General features: G+C 40.7%; 1 protein-coding gene across 3 annotated transcripts in view; it reads right to left on the bottom strand.

Moving 5' to 3' along the window:
• LOC149222129 (Ubiquitin system component Cue protein) overlaps nucleotides 1-14,955 on the bottom strand; it is a 283,839-nt gene that overhangs the window by 190,635 nt on the left and 78,249 nt on the right. For all 3 annotated transcript variants that reach the window (XR_016249406.1, XR_016249407.1, XM_089385272.1), the window contains exons 2-4: nucleotides 8,445-8,604; nucleotides 8,286-8,347; nucleotides 8,025-8,119 (exon numbers count right to left, since the gene is read on the bottom strand). Coding sequence is in view for 1 of the 3 variants with exons in the window: in XM_089385272.1 (XP_089241398.1) it covers nucleotides 8,025-8,119; nucleotides 8,286-8,347; nucleotides 8,445-8,604 (317 nt within the window). In the remaining 2 variants the exon portion in view is untranslated. The remainder of the gene's footprint in view (nucleotides 1-8,024; nucleotides 8,120-8,285; nucleotides 8,348-8,444; nucleotides 8,605-14,955) is intronic.

Genomic DNA, 14,955 nt, shown 5'->3' with positions numbered 1-14,955 from the left:
AGAACCCAAGTGAAGGGTTTTTATACCCAAATGGGGTTTAAAATTCCAAAAGGAAAATTAAAAGAAAAATTAATCTTAGGTCTAAGAAAGGATCAAAACCCCTAAAATCTAGAGCGCTCCAAAAAAGGCTTGGGAGAAACTATTTAAAGGAGGCCTAAGAGAGGCTAAAGGCATCGAATGAGAGGGACCTCATTTGATGAGAAGGTTGGTCACTATGTAGCCCTAGAAAGAGGGTCGAGTACCTCAAGCTGCAGCACCCTTATGGAGGAAGAAAGGAGGAGCAGAAGTATCCATGGGAGGCCAAGTTGTACTCTAAGAATGAGGACGATTTCCTCACGCAGTTCGTGCTTCAAAGAAGGTAGGATTTAGAAAAGAATAGGAGGTCATGAAGGGCTACTAGGAGGCCGAGATCTGTTTATCCACAAGAGAATTCATCCTCAACTAGCAACAAGACTATGGTGGGTTTGGTCAACCTAGGATCTCAATATGGCAAGGTCGAGATCCCTATTCTGCAGTGTTCCACGGGGACGCGTACCCCAAGGTTGGGTGTGCGCACCCCTCGCACCCCACGCACCCGGGACGGGGGGGCGTCTGGGGAAACGTTTCCCCACGTTCCCCTTTTGGGGAGACGTGGAGAGACGCAGGGGGGACATTTCCCCAGTGTGGGGGACGCGACTCCCCAAAAGGGGGACGCCCCCCTCAAAATGGGCTATGCGTCCCCCCTTAAATTTGCTTGTAAACAATGATTTATGACAGGGAAAACGTAGTATTTGACCATATTTCCCTACTAATGCTATGCTATTCATGGTAATGTTAAATTCTTAAAGTAAAAGTGACATTCTCCTTTATCTTTCATTTTCATCATTTTACTTAAATTTTTAACATTACCATGAAATGACTCAGGATGTTTGAGAGTGGTTCTGACCTCATTGGATTTCATATGGAGAAAGTAGAATTTTAGATCTCACTCAAAATCCAGTAGACTTAACAGTTTTTCAGGAATTCAGGATTCGATGGAGTGCAATGTTTCCATTGCATTTTGTCATGTACAAGGGTATGGAATTGGTATTTAATCAAGAGCACCAAGCCCTCTGTGTACTTTAGAGTGACTTTTAGACTCATCACTCCACTGTTTTTGAGTTTTAATTATATCAATTTACTATTCCAGTCTTTAGATCAGTTTTTTAAGAATTCAGGATTCGATGGAATGCAATGTTTCCATTGCATTTTGTCATGTACAAGGGTATGGAATTAGTATTTAATCAAGAGCACCAAGCCCTCTGTCTACTTTAGAGTGACTTTTAGACTCATCACTCCATTGTTTTTGAGTTTTAGTTATATCAATTTACTATTCCAGTCTTTAGATTTCAGTATCTATTATAGTCTATTTTGCTTAGTACTAATCAGATTCTAGAATGATAAATGATGAATTTTAATCTTAAATCAATTTAGAATCTAAAATGATGAATGATGAATTTAATTTTTAAATCAATGTAGATTCGAGAATGGTGAATAATGAATACTGAATATGGATCAGAGTATTTCATTATTGAATCTCATGGTTTATGGATGAATCATGTATGTATTAGTAAGGATGATGAGTATGGATCAAAGTATTTCATTATTTAATTCAATTATGTATGTATCATTCTATTTATGCTTTCATTATTGAATATGAATTTGATATATATATATATATATATATATATATATTAAAAAGGAAAAAAATTATATACCCCGACGTCCCCCCGTCCCCCCTAAATTTCCCTAAAATTTGACAGTACTCCCACACGTCCCCCTTGTGCATCTCCCCACACCCGCGTCTCCCCGTCCCGGAGACTTGGTGGAACATCGCTATTCTGTAAGAGGTAAGGGTTCGTAGTCCTGTAGTAAGCGCCGAGCCTCAAGAAAAGAAGGTTGTAAGGCCTAGTTGCTTACAAGAAATACACCCTAGAAGCCTCAGCCACAACGCAAGGATAGGAGGGCAAATAGGGCCGAGATAAGGGTTGTCCCAGGCCTATAAAAGATAGTCACAGACCTGAAGTTAGGAGGAGACCTTGCTGTAGGTTATAGTAGAACAAATAAGGAGACCAAAGTTGTGATCAGGGTTGTTGTAGGGTTGCCATGAATGTCGATGCCAAAGAGGATTGATTCTAGAGTGGAGAATGCGGTCCTAAAGGGTTTAGGACAACAGATACTAATGTTGAAATTTGGTACCGGAGGACAGGTGGTTCCCTTAGGCTTTGATCTTTGGCCTAGGGAAAAGTGTCCAAAAGAATTTAATTTTTCTCCTAAAGTGACTTTATAATTTTATAAAGTTAAATCTAATTTAAAAGTGACTTTAAGTGATAAAGTTACTAAGTCTAATTTTAAAGTGACTTTTATAAAGTAAATGAAAAATTAGAAAGGAAAAGTGACTTTGGAAATAAATGACTAAGTGGGTCTTTATTAAAGTGGGTGAATTAAAAAATAGAAAGTGAGATTTAAATGAGCATTTAATCTCAACCATTGATCTAAATCTATTTCAGCCATTGGATTTAGAGATCACCCAAAAGTCACTTGGATCACCCAAAAGTCACTTGGAGTTATATTAAAGGAGGAAAAGGTCATTCATTCTTTCATGAGCAGATTGGGAGAAGGAGAGCAAGAGAACAAGAGAGATTTCTGAGCAGGGAGGAGAAGGAGACAGCAGCTTGGCACACATTCCAAGGCAGCAGTTGAGCAGATTTGTACAGCTGATTCAGCACATAGTGAAAGGCAGATTTTTGCACAAAAATCGAGGAGCAGTTTGCTGATTTTTCTGCACACAAAACGGAGGCCGTACAGCATTTATTGCTGTCTTGTTTGCTGTAATTTCCAGATTGCTGTGAAGCACGGGAAAGGAGATAAGTTGTAAATTTGCTTGCTGATTTTTTGCTGAATAAATTCTCACTGTAAAAAGGCAATTTTCAGAAATAAAGAAGAGCTCTCAAACTAGTTTTCCCCAAGAGTTGTAGGGGGTTTTTCCAGGGTCAAGTTGACCAAAAATATCAGTGTTTTAATGTGTTTTAATGGCTGTTTTTTATTGCTGATTTTTAATTCTGCAATTTCCAGCATTCTGAAAAATTTCCAGAATTTGTGTTTTCAGCAATATTTATTTTTTTCAGTCTGTTAAATGTATGGTTATGGGAATGGGCATTTAACTACATGGGAGAAATAAGGAGAAACTGAAAACCGGGGTGGGAAAACAGAAATTTCTACATGGTATCAGAGCTTGAGTGCTGAAGGGCAGTTTGGGACAGCAAAAGGAAAAATTACAGTTGCTGATTTTTCACTCAGAAAATTTCAGCAAGCCGATTTTTTCATAAACAACGGTTTTATCTTTACCACAGCAGTGTTATTTTTCAGTTTTAGGACAGCAAGATGTCATTGGGATTGAGGGTGGAGGATAGGTTGGATGGGCATACAAATTACAGTGTTTGGAAGAAGAAAATGCAGAGTATCTTTGAGGAGGCAGAAGTCTGGGATATCATGGTGCATACCGCACAGAACCCTGTTGTTGTGCCCACTGATGTTACTCAGTTGGCTGAGTATTAAAAGAAGAACAATAAGGGTAAGAGGCTGATTCTAGACGGAATCAAAGACCATTGCATTCCTCATGTGAGAGGAAAGAGCAATGCCCATGAGATGTGGACAGCATTGTCCAATCTTTACCAGAGTACCAATGAGAACCGGAAGATGGTCCTGAAGGAGAAGCTGAAGAACATTAAGATGGGTAATGATAGTGCAGCTGGATATCTCACAAAGATTACTAATGTGAGAGATGAGTTGGCAGCGATTGGAGAGGCCATTCCACCCACTGAGTTGGTGCGGATTGCAGTGAATGGCCTCCCCCGTTCATGGTTGAACTTTGCTGATGGGGTTTGTGCACGTGAGACCCTTCCCACATGGGAGAGGTTTTGGGATGATTGCATTCAGACAGAGATCAGGAAAGGACAGCTTGGGGCAGCCAAGCCAGTTGAGCAGGATGAGGATATAGCACTGGTGGCAGGAGGCAAGAAAGGCAAAGGGAAGAAGCAGGCTTCCACAAGCGGTGGTGGGGGCAAAGGCAAAGGTAAAGGTAAACAGGGGAACACACAGAAGGACTATTCCAAAGTGAAGTGTTGGAATTGTCAAAAGATGGGACACTATGCAGTTGTGTGTCCGGAGAAGAAGAAGAAGAAGGGGAAGAACCAGGACGTGGCAGCTTCAGCAGATATTGAGGACTTTGCTGGTCGTTTTGACCGAGAGTTTGCGTTCACTACATGTGAGTCCTCTAGTGCAGGATCACATGCCACACAGGTTCAGAGGGAGCATGCTTTTCCCTCAATTAGCGGAGCATCTACAGGTATTTGGTATGTGGACAGTGGGGCTTCACGTCACATGACAGGAGTCCGTGAGTACTTCTCAGAGCTTTCAGAGAGTGGCACTGATATTGAGGTAGTACTCAGTGATGACAGAGTTGTTAGAGCAGTCGGGGTGGGGACAGTGACATTTCAGAGGGAGTCCAAACCTCCCTTGAAGGTGTCAGAGGTTCTTTATGTGCCAGAGATGAGGAAGAACCTCGTATCCGTCTCAGCTTTGGAGGACAGAGGATATGAGGTACTGTTCAGGGGAGGACAGGTGTTGATGTATCCCAGGGGCACTCCAGCTGATTCAGCTAGAGTGATAGGTGTACGCCATGCAAAGGTGTACAAGTTTGCATTCCAACCCCTTTTGGCATTGAGCAGTAGTACCAACAGCAGAGCTAGCAGTTCTGAGCTGTGTGAGATTTGGCATCGCAGGATGGGACATATGTATCATGGAGCCTTGAGGACAATGCGGGAGATCACTACAGGTGTGCCAGATTTCAGTACTGATCACTTTGATACTTGCAGAGGTTGTGCGATGGGCAAGTTTGCCAAATCCCCTTTTCCCAGCAGTGACAGCAGAGCGACGGGGATACTTGATTTGATTCATTCCGATGTGAGCGATCGGATGTCTCATGTTTCCTTGAGTGGATATGAGTACTATGTTTTATTCATTGATGATCACTCCAGGAGGACCTGGATTTATTTTTTGAAGACCAAGAGTGAGGTCTTCAAGCAGTTTCAGGAGTTCAGAGCTCTTGTGGAGACTCAGACAGGTCGAAAGATCAAGTCCTTGAGGTCGGACAATGGAGGAGAGTACACCCTTGGAGAGTTTGTTGACTATTGTGCGGAGGCAGGCATTAGGAGGGAGTTCACTGTTCCTTACAACCCCTAGCAGAACGGGGTTGCAGAGAGGAAGAACAGATCCATCATAGGGGCTGCCAAAGCCATGTTACATGATCAGGGGTTGCCATTGTTCTTGTGGGCAGAGGCCTGCAACACAGTTGTTTACTTGCCGAACAGGAGTCCGCATCGTGCCTTGGGGCACATGACTCCGAAGGAGGCTTTCTCTGGGAAGAAGCCTGATCTTGGTCATCTTCATATCTTTGGATGCATTACATACTCCTATATACCCAAGGAGAAGAGGACCAACTAGAGCCCACCGCAGAGAAGGGTATCCTTGTGGGCTACAGTGAGACCTCAAAGGCCTTTCGGATTTACATTCTTGCACAGAGGAGAGTTGTTGTCAGACGGGATGTGAAGTTCGAGGAGGACAGGGCCTTTAGGAGGTCACGGGAGTTAGAGTATCTGGATCAGCCAAACCCTCAGCAGCAGTTGAGTCAGTCGCAGGGATCCAGTGGGCAGGGATCAGGAGGATCCGGAGGTACATCTATGAGGATGTCAGGTCCATCAGTGAGCAGTGGCTCGTCGAGCCAGAGGGGTGGTGCTCCGAGTAGTTCACAGAGCAGTTCACTAGGGAGTCCATTTATGGACAGTTCACACGGTACCTCAGCTTCTACAGGTTCAGGTGCAGGCAGGAGGATAGCAGACAGACAGTCAGGAGTTCAGGCTACTGATGATGATGAGGAGGAGGAGTTTCATTCTCCGGTGGGAGAAGTGCGCTCAGGGAAGAGGAAGCCCAAGTGGCTTCAGGGCACCTTAAGAGATGCCACATCTGTTGCTGAGCCGAAGAGGCCGATCAGAGAGAGTAGACCACCTGAGAGGTTTTGTAGCTATATGGCGATGGTTACCAGCATCCTTGACTCTGAGCCTTCTAGCTATGAGGAGGCAGCTAGCCAGCAGGTCTGGAGAGAGGCCATGCAGGAGGAGTATTCTTCTATCATGAAGAATGATGTTTGGGAGGTGGTGCCGAGGCCTGAGGGCAAATCCGTGGTTACTTCCAGATGGCTTTACAAGGTAAAGCATGCTACAGATGGCAGCATTGAGAAATTCAAAGCGAGGTTTGTGGCTAGAGGGTTCTCCCAGGTAGAGGGAGTTGATTATGAGGAGACCTTCGCTCCCGTGGCTCGATATACTTCGATCCGCTCCATTATATCGATAGCAGCAGAGATGGGTTGGAAGATCCACCAGATGGATGTGAAGATCGCATTTCTCAATGGCTTCATACAGGAGGAGGTGTACATTGAGCAGCCACAGGGCTTTGAGGTGAATGGGAAGGAGTCCCATGTGTGCAGATTGAAGAAGGCCCTTCATGGCCTGAAAGCAAGCTCCCAGAGCTTGGTACTCCAGGATAGATACATATTTGCAGGGGATGGGTTTCACAAAGAGTGAGGCAGATCCGAACCTTTACTTTATTGTGATTGGTGAGGAGCCTCTCATTCTGGTGCTGTATGTGGATGACTTGATCATTACAGGTGCAGAGAGACTCATAGAGCACTGCAAGAGAGATCTTGCGGCGGAGTTTGAGATGAAGGACATCGGCTTGATGCATTACTTTTTGGGCTTGGAGGTGTGGCAGGAGGAGGGGCATTTCTTCCTGGGGCAGGGGAAGTATATTGTGGACATCCTTAGCAGATTCCACATGGAGGATTGTAGACCCATGTCGACACCGATGATCACCAACTGGAAGAAGCTTCATGCTTCGGATTCCGAGTTGGTGGATCCCACATTGTACAGGCAGCTGATTGGTTCCTTGATGTATTTGGTCAACACTAGAACAGATATCTGTTTTGCAGTCAACACGATTAGTCAGTTTATGTGTGAGCCTAGGAAGGTTCACTGGGTGGCTGCAAAACACATTTTGCGGTACTTGCAAGGGACAGTGGATTATGGTCTGGACTACAGGCAGGGAGATGGAGTGAGATTGGCAGGATACACTGATTCTGATTGGGCAGGTTGTGCTTCTGATAGGAAGAGCACTTCAGGGTGTTGTTTTGGGTTGGGTTCAGCAATCCTCAATTCTTGTTTCCTCTTCTTTACCTTAGCTAATATGAAAAGAGCTATCTAGATCTAGAGCACAAGAAAGAAACTAATGGGAATTTTATTTGTGATTTACATTGATGACCATGGGGAGGACATTAGGGAGAACATATGTATTGATGATGGCTGCCCCTTACACTCTGTCTTCGTCACATTACTCTTGGTTGTAGAAGGTGTGGTCCTATTGGTATCCTCCATTGAGAATCTACAAAGACAACTTAATGCCCTTCACAATTTTTGTGACCATAGACAATGGGAGTTGAACCTTACTAAGAGTCGAGTTATAATCTTTCACACCTCAAAAATAAATATTTCTGATTTTCACTTCTTTAAGGTCAAACGTGTTTATTTTCCAAGCAAGAGTCCCATCTCATTGCTACATGTTAATATAATGATATTACTGTTCACAAATGACCCAAAAAAGCAGTACTTATAAGCAGTGAGAGTGCAAAAACAACACATAAAAACTAGAAGCTAAAAGCTTAAAAGAAGCTACATAATAGCAATCAAGGATGGGTCACAACTCATGGGTACAATCATACCTTTTTCAACAACCAATAAAACATAATCAGACTTCATTTAGTTCTTCACTTGTATCTAGAATGCATGAAGACTATGTTACAGTGCTAGTTGAGATCTTTTAAATAACCAAATAAACATTTAAATCCAAAGATAAGCACGGGAATAACCATACAATGATGGGATGAAAAGTTTTACCAATGATCGGGCTAGCTTTGCATTATCATGCCCATATATAGCACAGACATCCATCAATTTTGGTATGTCCAACAACCTTTTCCCCAGCAAGCGATCTGTGAAATTTTTCACAAAACAGAGTGAGAGAATGATCCAAAACATGGTCATACATAATGGTTTGCAATGACATAACAGACACCCAATTCTGAGTCAGACAGCCTCATAGTTTATATATCATATGCACCTATTGCATAGTTTGTGGCATAACAACAAAAGTACTACCAGTGTGCTCCTTTGAGCTAAAGCTTTCACTTGCACAAGCTCCAAGATCTTGATTTGATGACCTACACCAAAATCCAATTAATTATAGAAAAAAAGATCCACACTCCAGTTAAGAATTACTGACATGAAAATCAAAGGCATCAGAGATGGGAATCTGACATGCGATACAGGACTATGAAGACACGTTGGCTTAGCTCCTGATCTCCAACTACCACACCAGCCATTGACCCATTTCGGCTTCGATGAGGTAAATCATACCATCTTTTCCTGAATTGAAGATAGCTATCCAAGAATTCATGCAAAGAATCATCCGTGGCAACTGAAGAACAGAACGCTAATATTATTAAGACTGACCTAAAGATTAGAAATAAAGCATCGTGTTGGGCATCCTTCTCATAAAAGACAGACACAAAAATAAACAAGGACTTGTACTTGTCAATATGCTTAATACACCCAATTTAGAACCAACAAGAGCCCCAATCTGAAAGGCTAACATGGTGGTTAATGTGCTAAAAGTTAGACTATCAAAGAGAGAATTAGTAGGTGAGACTCAAGACTAGTTATTTGTTGTGAAAAAATAGTACTATCTCACAAAATGGACAAGTTCACACCTCATGGTGAGAATCACAAGAAGTCAGATCAATTATATGATAAATAACTTAATAAGTACAATCAGGGAGATGGGAGATGGCTTTTGCTATCATGGTTATTCCACAAAAATTGTAAGTCATTGGAATTATGCAACTGGAATGAATTTCTGGAGTATTACTTCATTAGTGTACTGTGAAGAAAGTTTGCAAAAGCAAACATTCAACATATTTACAATCTGCTCAATAAGTGGTTTCCACTAGGTCAGAAAAGATTGAAAGTGCTTCCCCCGTTTCCACCTTTTTCCTACCTTGTTTCAATTTCAGCAACTAGCTCAGAATTGTCCCAAAATGGTCGCAGCAGGGGGAATGTCCTTTCATGGTGCACCGTGCAGTCATAAGAAAATGTGGTACATTGCCATTTCTCGATGTCCTGTAAGATCTGCAGTTGATTTCTTCCGAGAATGGCATGGCATGAGCATTGCATATTCAAGTATGAATAAGCTGGGTTCTTTTGGTTCAACAATTCCAAAGGCCAGTAAATTATGGATTATTTCATAGTCAAGACCACAGATATATTGCACCATTTGTCCATGCAACAGATGATAATATGGATAGCCTCGAGGGTTAGTTCAATTCGTCGAGTCCCTATCGTTAAAAGTGTCTTTGCTATTGAGAGGTCATGGGTTCAATTTTCTCTACACCCTCAAGGTCAAGCTCTGTGGTTGAGCCAGCAGGCAGAGATCCCTTTGGGTGGATCTACCTGGTACAAATATTCTGTGGATGTAGCGGTCACCGATTTTCGGGGTCCATGAACCACATAGAAAACTCATCATGCATATGTTCTACGCTTCTAGTATATGATTCTACCACTGGTCACAGGGTTCACCGAGCTCAAGCATTGAGGTTCAAAGTTCAATGAACATCAAAAAAATTCAAGTTCATTTAGGTTTGCTGAACTTGAATACCAAACCTAAATAGGGAACCTCAACAGACTCAAAATATACTTGGCCACAAATAAAAAAACCCTTGTTCACTCTAGTTCATTGCCTCAGCACCAACAGCTCACCCATTCAACAAACTCCAAAAAGAATTTGGATGCAAATAAAAAATCTCACTCTGGTTTAGTACTGGCATGAGGTCAATATCTAACCCATTCTTCAACGAACTTGAAGTATACTTGGTTGCAAACAAAAAAGACCTTGCTCAATCCAGTTTATTTCACCACAGCATTAGCAGATAACTCATTCTTCGGCTTGAATCAAGCTAGCCCTTCATTATTCTTCTTCATTCAAAGTTGGCTCATCACTGAAATACTTCAGTAATTTTTCCTTGTCAGCATTGCACAGCGGATGGACTGGTCTTATGAAGCTCATCTCAGTACAAGGCTCAAGTGCAAGAGCTGCAACACATAGTCTCAGGCGCTACGCTTCCCGTTTATCGATGGTGGTATTGATTTAAGCACCCAATACATTCTAACATGGTATTGATTTTAAGCACCCAATACTTTCTGATATGGTATCCTCCAATTATTTAATTTAACATGCATATATTAAAACCAGAATGCAATCCTCAACCAAACCTTGTCAAAAAATTCAAAGTCAAATTGAACTTAATCATTGTCAACTTGAACTCAAACCCAAACCGTGTGAACTTGTTCTACTATTGATAACAGAAATCTGCCAGACTATACTCAAAGCTACTTTTGATCATTCACTCCATGAAGAAATAGAGACAATATGATATATAGAAGAGCCAACAAAAAATGGGTAAATAACATTCATTTACAAGCAGGTATGACAATAATCTTCCCTTAGAAGCAGATCGAGGTGCCACTTGTACATTTACAGATAAATGAGTATGACAATCATCTTCCTTAGGAGGCAGATCAAGGTACCACTTCTACATTTACTGAATTGGAATTAAATGACAATGAGCAATATTCACTCTTTAAAGTTTAAATACATGTAATTTACAACTTGGTAGCCAAATAATCAGTCACTAGCCCAAAAGTTCTAAACATTTGCAGCCATCTATACACTTTGTACAATTATAAATTAAGCTTAGGGATAAAGTAACACAAGGATCTTAAGCTAAATGCCCCCTAAGAATCCTACAAAAATCCACTAGACGAGGGTATGAGAAACAAGGGTTTGTAGTGGATGGAGGAGTAAATTCAAGACATGGGTTCAAAGGACCTATGGGTCAATCTAAAGGCTAAGGTTAGCCTAAGAAGTCTCAAATATGTTACCTGAATACACCAAATCAACAAAAACTCAAGGCTGTTATAAACTAGGGTTTTAGAGAAGCAACAAATTTAACCGTTAAAATTGTATAAAAGTTATATGGGATGAAGGTTAAATTTAAGGATAACTAAGGATAAAATTACAATAAACTTTGACAGTTAATATAGCATATAACAACAAATAAAGTATGACGTCAGACCTAGAAATGGCTGAAAAATGTATGAAAAACTTTGAATTAGCTTCTCTAATGCACCTTTAAACAAAATATAAAGGTAGGGCATATATCAATAAGTCATTAAATGCTAAAATCACAAGATTTTGTTGTATTTTTACCCCAATTTATAATAACAAAAAGACAAACTAATTTAGGATTTAAACTAATGCCTTATCAATCTAGAGAAAATGGAGTCTAGGATATAAACTATTCTTGGATTTCTTTTGGAGTGATTCTAAAACCATACAAGACTAGGGCTAGTAAACTAACTTGCCTTAATTTGGGTTTTCAAGTTTTTGGATGATTAAGGGAAAGAAAAACCTAATTTGGATTCTCAATTTTTTGGATGATTAAGGGGGAAAAACCTATCTCTATTCCTCAAATACTTGGAGAAAGGGCTTAGCTCAAAAGGGATTATGAAGCAAATACCAAATAAACCAACTTAGCACAAGAACATACATCCCATGGAACATAAAACCAAGATAAAGCAATAAAATAACTTACTTCACCATGCAAAATCCAAGACCCACATCACATCACATCATCCACCCAAGAATGTTGTTCAACTAGGTGTCCATTGTGCACTAGAGAGAAAGATCATTAATGAACAAATGTAATAATCCAACTCTAACAATGATCCAAGGGAAATTTGTTGAGAAATCTAGGGCATCATGTATTAGGTGATTTCTCTTCAATTAGTAACCGCTTGTGAGTGTTTTTTACTTCTTTAGATTAGGATCCTCTTTTACTTAGATTATTAGTGCTCTTCTTCATCAAACTGCTACCAATGCATGAACATAAATAGACAAGAGACACAGAATGTAGGTTGTCAACTAGGGCAAAAACCTCTCACTCTTTGAGAGGAGAACCCACACAAATACTTCTTATAGAGATTCCAATTGACGAATACCAAGACCAATACCCTTGACCTAGTTGCCACTCCAAGACCAAGACACAAGTTCTCTCATCTTCCACTTCGACCTTCTTAGCACTGAGACATTGCCACCACTGAGATCTAATCATTGTCATTGAGATCATCTTATTGTGTCATCACTGAGATGGAGACCTTCTTTCTGAGATCTTCTTTTTGTGGTAGTAGTGAGATCCTTCTATTGTGATGACAACAGAACCTTCTTACTGAGATGGCATCGAATCCAGCTTCCTGTGGTGACACCAAAACCAGAGATTGCACCGAGACAGTGGCTGTGGGAGATAGCACCAAAACTGTGGTCTATTATCGAACTATAGTCTCCATTATAGCACCGAACTGTGGCTTCTTCAGTTGTAGCACCGAGACTCTCTCTCTTAAAATCAAAACTTTTGTTCTTGTGATTAACCCTTAAAATTCTTCATTGTTCCTTCATTACCTATCCGAGTTCTTTCTACGATTTGAAATCTGAACTTATCACTACAACTGTCCACCCGAAATTTCAGAGAGATATCCGAACTTCTGTCTCTGTGGAATAGGCCAAGGTCCCTATATAGTAGTATGTTCATCATAAATAAGCTGATATGAATCATCTGATCAATTGTGTCTTTATTACAGTGAGCCGACATGACTCTTCTACTTCATCTAGAGGCCAACTTGAAGAGGAGAACTTGTGCTTGTCTTTTGGAGGCCTTCTTGACAATTCTATAGACTCATATACATTTGTAATATGCCCAAGAAGGGTATGACATTGACTCCTTTTGACAAATCCTAAAGGCTCATGAAACCCATGAAGCAAGCATTACAATAATAATTTTATTTTTCTTCTTTTCATCATTTACAAAAATCACAATTACATGTCATTATGAAGACTGAACCTAGTTACACTTTTCAACACTCCCTCTTAACTAAGGAGGTATTCATAATGGTACTTGGTCATTTTTCTCATAAGAAGAATCAGATTGATAACCGATCTGTATAGCATCATATCGACCAGCATTGTCACATAGCAAGGCCTTGACTAACAGCTCTATCTCTCCACAAAATCTGAGCTCAATGCTGGCAAGACCAATGATTTATAGACACCCTTATCATTGTCTCTCCCAGGACATACCCCACCTAGGTTCTCAAGGTGTGTTCCACCAAGACTATTTTTATCTTGGATTCCCAGTCCTCAAAGAATATTGGTCCTCTACAACTACTCTTATCTTGGATGCCCTATCTCATTCTCAAAGAGCATCGGATGCTAGATGATTACCCAATCCTCCATTCTGTCTTCCCAAGTGAAGACCAGAATGATGTGTCTATCTCTCCCTCTTAATTAGGGAGGACATATCTATTCCAATAAAAGAATGTACTCATTCCTACGAAAGGAATGTACCTAAGCTCCCTCTTGACTTAGGAATTTTTTGCTTCCAAGTTTCTTCCAAGTAAACTTATTTCTAAGCTCCCTCTTAATGAGGGACCTACAGCAGCTCCTCAGGTGGAGATGATGGGACAACCAACTGCTTGAAGAACTCCTCACAATGTCATGAACTTCTTTTCGTTATCTAGGAGTTTTCATGTTTGGGGCTTCTTCAAAGGGCACAAACCATCCATCACCTTCATCCATGAGTCAGTGATATCATCATTCCTTTCATCGGAAGTGATCGATCAGTCCATATCTGGCCTTCCATCATGCCATGTTGCCTTCTTCATGCCATTTTTCTGGAAGGATCTTAGATCCTTCTATATGGTCCTCTTGGAAGACATCCACAGTTCTTCCCTTGGCAGACCTACATAAACCCATCCAGATATTCTTCAAAAATAAGAAATGAACACTTAAATCAAAATTACCTTTGTGTAGGTCTTTTATCATGACATCTTACTGTAGGCATCAGCATCTTGCATACATGTTGACACATCTATCAAAGATATATATATATATATATATATTGTCAAGGGTCTCCATCTTTTCCAGACTTCCATCAGAGTCTTCATATCTTTCTGGGAGATAATATTGTCAAATTTTTCAGTTCCCAGATGTTGAATGCCTTCTTCCATGGTTGCATAGTCTACGATCTCTTCCTTTCTTTCTTCACACATGACATTCCCAAGAACTTCCAATCAGAGTTCTTCAATTACTGTCAATCACCTCATATTTCATATGAGGACATATTATGTTGATTTCATCTAGTGTGACCCATGCCTTCCTGCATCCTTTCATAGGAAGAGATTCCTTTCCCTTGATCATGCTTCTCAAGATAGAGTAGTGACCCATGTTACTTGCAACCATATGACATGACTTTATAGTATTGAATACAAGCATACAAACCTCATTTACCATTAGGCCATCTAGGCTTCTTTCAACAACTTCCTTGATTGAAAAGAGCTTCCGCCCCTTGATTTACTTCATCTCTTTTGTCCTCATAACATCATCCCATGAATTCCACAAGTTGGAGTTCCTGATGAAACACTTGCTTCCTCTCTAGATCGGTGAACCTTTCGATGAGGATTCCATCAGAGAATCTTGAGGATCTTGCATATCCCTATCCAGCAGATGTTTCCTTTTGACTGATGTATGATGAGACTTGTCCTGGATGACTTCTTCCTTTTTCCTATAAGTGTCACTTGAGCTTTTAATGAGGTCACCAAGATCTTACAGTTGAGATCTTATGAAGATAACCCTTTATCCTTTGATACCTTTAATTTGTGT

Source organism: Pinus tabuliformis, chromosome Q, assembly GCF_031772625.1.
Source record: "Pinus tabuliformis cultivar Carrire ecotype Pingquan chromosome Q, CPIR1, whole genome shotgun sequence".
NCBI lineage: Eukaryota > Viridiplantae > Streptophyta > Pinopsida > Pinales > Pinaceae > Pinus > Pinus tabuliformis.
Note: the sequence above shows the minus strand (reverse complement) of the source record. Positions and strands in the feature narration are given on the sequence as shown.